We start from the raw sequence: 9,317 nt of genomic DNA, 5'->3' as shown, positions 1-9,317 counted from the left end.
GATACAGAGAATAAATTTGAAGAGCAGAGAATACATGAACCACTCATCAAATGCAATATTTGCATTTTATTTATTTATAGGTACAGTACCGGTACAGTACTCAGTGTGAGACAGTAGTATTAGTTGACAACACTTCGAGCCGGTGTCGAGCTTTTTGATGTTCACTCACGGATCGTTTTTATGACGAACTGTCTTGCTCTCCAGACCACCCCCCCCCCCCCCCCACCTCTCCTGCACTTCTGTGTGTGTGTGTACATTTTGTACCAGTATGTGCGCCTGCGTTTGTGTGTGTGTGTGTGTGTGTGTGTGTGTGTGTGTCTCTCTCTCTCTCTCTCTCTCTCTCTCTCTCTCTCTCTCTCTCCCCCCCCCCCCCCCCCCCACTCCTCAGCTCTATCCACGTTGTGACGTATACGTCAGCAGTACTACTGACTCTACGTGTGGTACGTAGTCGACGATGCCAGCAACTTCTTTCAATACGCCGGTGTGTTCAGTGACAGTACTTACTTGCCCAAGCCAATTTCTTTTTGGAAATCACCACGATTTTCATGGTGTTTGGCCATGGCGAGTCCACGGACGAGAAGAGTTTTAAAGGACCTTCGTCTGAAACATGGAAATAATGTAAGTGTTCAGTTAAGTTTGATAATAATTTAATTTTCACGATACCATGACGGATGCGGCAACCATTGGCATTGCATTGTGTATGTGTGCACAGCTACAAATTGTACAGAGTACAGCTACACAACACAACACAGCTGTACCCTACACTGATCACAACATTCACTACTGCAGCAGGAGAGCTTGGAGTTGGAAGCCCCACTGCACTGCTGCACTGGCCACCACATCACACACACAGACTCACACTTCACAGTAAAATTTACCGTTTTACTGACTAGTCTATACGTACACTGCACTGTAACTAGTACAATGTACACTGTAAGTCAATGTTAGATTGCAGGGTGTAATTAACATCCTCAGCTTCAGCTACAAAGTACTATCAATAATCATTAGTACTGACAATGCGACAAAATCACCTGTAAATATTATACTAAAGACAGTTAGTAGAGAAAAATTATGTGTTCTGAATTCTGTCACTGTCGCGCTGCCTCTCTCTACAGTTTTTCTACCTATCTTAGTATCTAAGATTTTGGTCTTGTGTGGAGAAGGCCCAAGGCAAAAGCCTTACTTGACCGAAAGATCGGTCTGTATCTGTCCGTCGGGGAATGTTCCGCGGAGACTGCGTCTGGCTTCACGGATCCCCTCCGTATACAGACCGAAGTCAATGATTGCGGCTCCTGTGTGGAGCAGTAGCGCACAGATCAAACGTTACGATAAACCAAATTTTAGACAGCTTTTTTACATTCAAACAAGTTTGACATGACATGACACATTATGCAGCAATATTTGGGATAAATTTCTCAATTGTGCAATCAAAATACTCACATAAACTCGGTTATAACGCAGACATTTTACCGATATCGCAACATCGCCGTTCGCAAGCTGTAAGTCGCCATTTTGAATCTGTAAGCCAATCACATGCGAGGTACGTGTTTTAGTAAAACAAACACGTAGAAACTACCTCGCATGTGATTGGCTTATAGATTCATGGTGTATGTTTCTGCAGTTCGAACGTGACGACGCGACAGGCTGTCTTTTACGTTGAAAATTCTACTAAAATTTTGGATTATTCATTAATCTGGTGAGTTTAATGTATTCTTAAAAAGCTAATTTCACTATACAAGCTTAAATTTGCCGACCTAGGGCCGTGAATTAGACGCAATCGAGAAGGGTGAGGTACCTCACCCAATTTTCCATAGAGACAGTGGTTAAGAACATCCACACAGCAATGGGTACTGCAACCTTCCGTCTGTCTACGGAGGACAGCGTTAATGGCAAAATATAAAAAGAGTCCTCCGGACAGACGGATCTTTCTGTCTAAAGCCTTACATGTTAGGGCTTAACAAACAAAACATATTTTGATTCTAAACTGCTGCGACCATCCCAAATGCGGAGTATAACTGTGCACAAGGAGCGCCCCGGGGTAATACACGTAGAAATCTAAGTCTATCTAGATCTCTTGTCATCATATTGAAGAATGCCAGATTAAGGAATCATATTTTCACTTTGTTGTATTTCGTCTTGTGGTTTCTTGGTATCTCACAAAAAGTTAAAAGCCTTATTCTCATCTCCACCAATACTACTACTAGGCATCTATGGTGTATATTAAACCCTTTTATTAAACATGTCATGTTGAGACATTATTCATGTAGTATGTACATTGTATGCCATTCAGTTTGTGATGATCATAATCCATTAAAAACATGATTTCAAATTCAAGATTTGAAAATTACTCCCCTCCTCCTCCTACCCTTTCCCTTGACCATACAACAGTGTACATGTACGTTATTAATTTCATTCTCTTTGACTTTCCAGAGTTGTTTTGAGTGCAATACCCACAACCCACAATGGGCCAGTGTCAGCTACGGAATATGGATCTGTCTAGAGTGTTCTGGGAAGCATCGAGGACTTGGGGTCCACCTCAGGTAAGTTGAGTTTCAGCTCACTTCGTCAGTGCCGACTCAAGAAATGTTCGACCAACTCGTGTACAACTTGTACACTGTAGTTCTTCAGGATTATAATCTGTTCCAGGAATCACAACTCCTTTTTTTAATGTGAACATCTCCAATAACAGGCAATCAAATTAAAGTGCACATATTATTGTCAAGGGCTGTGAAATTTGTTTCAATTTGTGTAGATCAGCAACTTCTTTAAAAGTTATTGTGTCAAGAAATGTTGATGAAGATTGTTTACAAGCACAGAGGTAAAATAGTGAGATAAAGCTTTAATAGCAATGCCACAACCTTTCATTCAGCATTATTGCATGATGTGTATGAAAAAGGAAGATCAGAATCAAACAAAACTGTAAATGCGATTTGCTCCTGGAATCTGAAATGAGTTTTCTTTTCAAACATCTGTAATACATTTGTAACCCTCCATTGTAATATTCTATGAAAAGGCTTCCAAGTCATCAATATGCCTTATTCTTTGTACTTTGTACAGCTCTACAGTACACATTGTGCATGAGTGTGCTTTACAGCTGACATGCCTATTTATCGCCCAAGGTGACTAACAAATGGTTTAAACCAGGCACTTTGTCCCACAGTAGAAAGAGGAGGAGGAGGAGGAGGAGGAAGAAGATATCACCATAAAGTTAATATGGAGGAAACCCCCTTCACTTGGTCCACATCACTTCACTTTCAAAAGCAGATGCATTTATGGACAAAGTGTACACTGTATGTGATGCAGATACTGGTAGTACTAGTAGTACAGGTGACTCCATGTAGAGTAAAGGTCTTCTGGATCGGCAGTTTTCTTTCATTATATTGAGATTTTGTTACAGCTGAACAAGTGGTCAAAAGTATTTTCATGGAGTTACAGTTGTATATTTTGTGTAGATAATAATAAAATTACCTGAATTTTTGCTTTGTTGTGACAAAATTCTGTTATGACAAAATTCTGTTATATATCTGTAACCTCGATCATTGTTTACCAAAAGTGCACTGTACCCATCAATCCTAAAAGGTGAATATTAATCTACATTTTCATTCGTGTTTTTTTTTCTCCCATTTCATTTGCAGTTTTGTAAGGTCGATAACGATGGATAAATGGAAGGACAGTGAGCTGGAGAAAATGAAAGCTGGCGGCAATAATGTCGCCCGGGAGTTTATGAAGAGCCAGCCAGACTACGACCCAAACTGGACATTCCATGAAAAATACAACAGCAAGGCTGCTGCCCTCTTTAGGGATAAGGTAAGTTCAGAAAATTCTCAGCAGTACTCCATGAGTTTCTCATAGCAGTGATACTTTAAGGCTGTACACAATTTGTTGCAGGGATTCTCAAATATAGACGAGGTTCCAATGACGTCACCAAGTCATGCCGAGGGGCAAAAATTGCGTAAGGGGACCCCCATACAAGTGGGCAAGCACGTAAGAGTTACATACCACATCTCATGATAGGCAGGCGGGTATATGCTATGCATACAGCGCGCTTGAGCCATGCGTGCAATACACATGAAATTTATTTTTGCCCCTCAGCCGAAGCGTCATTTGACGTCACGGAACCTCGTCTATGCCCAAGCGGGCCAGCCTTCGCACTCCATGGTATCCCCATTCTACCAGGCCATATGTGACCCTGTACCTCAAAACAAACAAAATGTCGCCAGACATGAATTTTTAGTAAAGGCCATATTCTGAAGGAGCAGACTTTAAGCTTTAAAATGATGTATAACTCAAATCAAATGGACTCTCCTAACCTATCTAAATATTGGAAAGAAAGCACAAACTCAGGAAAAGTGTGAACTGAGAAAAGAGACTCTGAAGTACAGTGTCTATTCAAGCGCTTAATCTTTACCAAACCGTGCTGGCTGTACGATGAATGGGACAAAAAACAGGAAGTAAACCACCAGAGTAACAACAATGAAGGGATTATCAGATTAAATTGAAATTAGGCATGCCTCATTAACACAATCTGTCCATAATTAATGCCAACTTTCAAAGCAGTAGCACTATCCTTTTCAAAAGTTATTAGAGTTGAATGTGAAGAGTGTGGACAAGGTTTTTCAGAAATGAAAAAGGGATTCTAAAGACACACCTAATCACACTATTCTTCCAAAAATGTTCGAGATAAACTGCCAAAAAAACACTTTCCTGCCCATTTTATGATACCAAATTTTAGCATAATGTAAAAGAAGACCCGTTCTTTCAGATAAGATGAAAAAGTCAAGTTCGGCTAGGTTGACCCATTTCACTTTATTTTCAGTCCTCACGCAAAATCAGTGTGTGCGACTTAATGTTCGTTTTGAGGTGCACAGTCACATATTATAAAGTGCTTTATTCCACATCCATGTTTCAGGTTACCACAGAAGCAGCAGGTGAGACGTGGTCAGAAGAGACATCCAAGGCCCGGAACCACATTCCCTACGTCGCCAAGAAGACATCAAGCAATTCCAGCCTGAGCTCTGGGTCTATACACCACTCCAGTAGCTCCCCTAACTTTGGAGGAGGAAAAGGAGGAGGAGGAGGTGGTGGTTATAATTCGGGCGGAGCCATGACTTCAGGTGGTGGGTCAGATGACTGGAACATGCAATATGGAATGTCAAAGTAAGTTGGTATTATCATATCAGTATCAATAGCCACAGATACACTGGCAAAGCTTCTTTGTAGTTTTAAGGACAAGTTCACCTTCATATACATGTGGATTGAGTGTACGCAACAATATTAGTAGAACACATCAGTGAAAGTTTGGGGAAAATCCGACAATCCATTCAAAAGTTATGAATTTTTACATTATCTGGGCAATCACTGCTGGAGAAGAAGACTACTACAGTTTATGATGTCACATGCGTACAACAATATAAGGAAAATAAAAAGAGAATTTCACCAAACTTGACTTTTTGAATAAAGTGCACATTTCTTCGACATGTTACTGACTTATGTTAGGGGTAATATTATTTCCCCTGACTTCTGAAAGAGAGAAGTCGAGTGTTCTTTTATTATGTGAGAAAAGTGAGAATATCTTGAATTTTCTTTATACTTTCTTTATAGTTGTACTCATATGACATCACAAGCTATAGTAGTCTTCTCATTCAGCCGTGACTGAGCAGAAACTTCAAAAATGCGTAACTTTTAAAACGGATTGTCTGATTTTCCTCAAACTCTCATTGATGTGTTCTACTATTAAATACTGCTGCATTCACTCAACCCACCTGTCTATAAAGGTGAACTTGTCCTTTAAGTTCTCAAAGTATATGTTCTCAAAGTTTTCCAAATCACTTCTCACGCAAACCTTTCCACTAAAACAAGGGGAATTTCCCACATTCTGGCAAATCTTCTCAAAGTTTGTACAGTCTGAGCGCACAAAAACTTCTCCCGAAACATGTCGCGAAATGTCTACTTTGAAATATAATTCTATTTCTGTTTTTATTACAAGTGTACCACTACAGTAAAACAGAAGCAGTCAAATATGTTAGTGATATAGTGTTATCAATTCTATGATCTACCAATCTGTAGTTGATCAGTTTCAGTGGAAAATATTGGATGATGTGTTATAAAAAGTGCTATTTCTCTCCATATTATTTCATGATCATGACACAATGTGTTACACGAGCAATGTGTTTCAGTACTTCTGTGCTACCTCAATGCTGTAAGAATTCTGCCTACTGTAGTGAACAGAAATATAATGCCTTTAGTTATTTGAATGATTCTATTGTGAGAAAATCTGATTTTATGCCCACTTCCTGCAGAACTGAACTCTCCTCGAAGAGGGACGACTTCTTTGACCGCAAACTTGCTGAAAATGCCAATAGACCTGAGTAAGTGCACATTTTTATTAGTATTAAATAGGATCTAGACACAAATGGGAGCCTAATTGTGTGATTACTTTTCACCTTCTCAAATATTTCTTGTTTTGACAGAGGCAGAGTGTGAACCCAATATTAACCCATTCCTTCCACAAATCTCTGAGCACCATCAATGCCCCCAAACAAGATTCTTTTTGCCCGTCAACAGAGAACGGACAGGTCCGTAATCCAACTGTGCGAAAGCAGTCAAGCGATGCATGTATCCCCTCTCCACGGTCAGTTACATGTGCCATCGAACAATGAAAATATAGATCGGGTGCGAGGTATGAATAGAGCGTGCGCTGATGGGCTCTGTTATATTTTGTTGCATATCAAAACAACACCCATTGGATGACTAGTGTTTTATACTGCAAACAGTTCACTGCAACAACATAGAAAACATGTGAAACTGGAATTGAGTTGAAATAATTACCATTGAAATTTTGAGACTTCATCGGGGAATAATCAGGGAATTTTGTTTTCTTGAAATTCTGGGAACCCTGGATAGACATACTGGATAGACTGGATAGACATACTGGTAGATATGTCACCCTGCATCACAAAACCAACAAAAAGTCGCCAGACATGGATTTTTAGTCATGGTCAGATTCTGAAAAAAACAGACTCTAAGCTTTAAAATGATGTAATGTATATTCAATTCAATGGGACTCCCCTAAACCTATCTACACTGTAAGTACTAGAAAGAAAGCACACTCTGGAAAAGTATGAACCGAGAAAAGAGGCTCTGAAGTACAGGGCCTATTCAAGCGCTTAATCTTTGCCAAGCCCTGCTAGCTGTGTAATGAATGTGACAAAAAACAGGATGTAAACCACTGGAGCAACAACAGTGAAGGGATTATCAGATTTAGCTGAAATTGAGCATGTTCTGTTCTGTCCATGATTAATGCCAACTTTCAAAGCAGTAGCATTATCCTTTCGAAAGTTATTAGAGTTGAAAGTGAAGAGTGTCCAAAGGATTTCAAGAAATGAAAAAGGGCCTCTAAGACATGCCTGATCATTCTACTCTCCCCATAAAAAGGGTTGCAGAAAAACTGCCAAAAACATGCTTTCCCATTCATGTTATGTTCCCAAGCTGAAGAATGATGTAGAAAAAGGATAGCTCTTTCAGAAAATATGAAAAACTCAAGATTGACTCAATTGACCCATTTCACCTGTTTTGAGTCCTCACATAAAATCAAGGGGTGCGACTGTTTAGTTTGTTTTGTGATGCACAGTCACATGTAAACAGATGTCCATCAAATAATTTCTTGACAGTGATCTACCACCAAGTCAAGGAGGCAAATATTCAGGCATTGGATACACCCCTCCGGTCACTCAGTCCAATCAAGGAATGGACAACGCTATGGCATCATTATCAACGGTATGTACTAGCAACTTTTCCTGCTGATCAGCAGGAGGTACATGTATGTTCGAGAGAGAAAAATGATGACACAGGGGCGGATCCTGGGAGGACCGCAACCGGCGCAAGCCCCCCCCCCTTTATGTTTTGTTGAAACAAAAGAAATAAAAAGAAAAAAAACGGGGGAGGGGTGTGTGCGCCCCCCTTTAATTTTGTAAACGCGCCCCCTCTTTACGGAATTCCTGGATCCGCCCCTGTGACACCCCATAGAAGTGCAATGGTAAACTAGCAAGGAACAGCAGCCTCATGAAGTACATTTTACTGTATACGCCGAATATTTCGCAAGGTTTTTATTTTCGCGAATTTCGCGAGTCAGCTGCTATACGCGAAATTAAAACACACGAAAATATTGACTCCAATGCCGATATGAATGTGACATACGCGTATACATTTCTCCGTTCAGTACAGGACTCCACGATCGCAAATTTAATCACCCGCAAAATCATCGGGAAGTCCCGATACTGAAAATTTAGACTCGCGAAATATATGGCGTGTACAGTATTCTATAATGTTAATGTGGTGCACGCGGTGATACAGACATTTTAACTGTGTGTAAAATTTCACTACTGTATTGGAATGGCATTAAAATCAGAATATTAAAGGAATAATTTACCATTTGCAGATGAAACAAAAACCCAGCATTAGAGCTTCAAAATAGTTTCCAACAAGCCACATAACCCCATTGAGTGGTATTTGCTCTTTTTATTATGCGTTTCTTTGTGTTGGTCTTTTCAAAGTGAAAGTTTGTGGAGAGAGATGATATCCTTCTTCCTTTCAATTTATATTAACTTGTGTCTTCAAAATGGAAAAAAAAAAAAACAGTTTGTGGAGATGTCTCTTTTGAGCTCCCTTGTAGAGAGATTTCAGGAGCATAATGCATGTGATGATAACAATGATAATAACAATAGTAATAATAATAATAATAATAATAATAATAATAATAATAATAATAATAATAATATGAACAACAACAACAACAACAATAATAATAATAATAATGTTAAACTGTTTATAATACTGCCTGATTTGACCTCAGTATTGTCAGGGCAAATTATTTTTCTGTAAGGCCTCAACTCGGTACTGGAGAAATATGGCTTTTTGAAACATCAGATTCAGGCGATCAGATCAGGCGATGTCATAACTATTGCGCTTGTTTCGATAGAAGAGATAGGGAGACTACATATTGTGTGTGTATAGTGTGCCAATTTCTTTCTTTTTTTCTCTCTCTCTCTCCCTCTTTTCCCGTGCCCCTACTCTAGGGATGGGCATCATTCACTGTCGGTGCATCCAAGTTTTTAGCAGCAACAAAGGAGAATGTGAGTACTGTGAAATGTTTGCTTGCATTTTAATTTCACGAATTTGTGAGGGAGTCAAATTTTGCAAAGTTAAGATGCACAGGAAAGATCTTGCCTACACTATGTGCATTGAATACCAGTGGCATTTACTTTTCAAAAATTTTATGCTGTGAAAAAGACAGTCTACTCCAATTGGTAAAAATTCTG

The 9,317-nt window shown here is 39.5% G+C and overlaps 1 protein-coding gene across 2 annotated transcripts in view; it reads left to right on the top strand.

The window, feature by feature from the left end:
• Positions 1 to 485: 485 nt before the first annotated feature.
• LOC139716095 (ADP-ribosylation factor GTPase-activating protein 1-like) overlaps positions 486 to 9,317 on the top strand; it is a 22,075-nt gene continuing 13,243 nt past the window's right edge. For both annotated transcript variants that reach the window (XM_071627652.1, XM_071627651.1), the window contains exons 1-7: positions 486 to 618; positions 2,431 to 2,540; positions 3,636 to 3,807; positions 4,910 to 5,157; positions 6,300 to 6,368; positions 7,671 to 7,776; positions 9,075 to 9,131. In XM_071627652.1, the coding sequence (XP_071483753.1) occupies positions 559 to 618; positions 2,431 to 2,540; positions 3,636 to 3,807; positions 4,910 to 5,157; positions 6,300 to 6,368; positions 7,671 to 7,776; positions 9,075 to 9,131 (822 nt within the window). In that variant the 5' untranslated portion in view covers positions 486 to 558. The remainder of the gene's footprint in view (positions 619 to 2,430; positions 2,541 to 3,635; positions 3,808 to 4,909; positions 5,158 to 6,299; positions 6,369 to 7,670; positions 7,777 to 9,074; positions 9,132 to 9,317) is intronic.

This window comes from Diadema antillarum, unplaced genomic scaffold, assembly GCF_040938485.1.
Source record: "Diadema antillarum isolate AM-2024a unplaced genomic scaffold, OU_Dant_1.0 scf00000061, whole genome shotgun sequence".
NCBI classification, from domain to species: Eukaryota; Metazoa; Echinodermata; class Echinoidea; order Diadematoida; family Diadematidae; genus Diadema; species Diadema antillarum.
The sequence above is the reverse complement of the archived record's forward strand: the minus strand, read 5'-3'. Positions and strand labels throughout refer to the sequence as shown.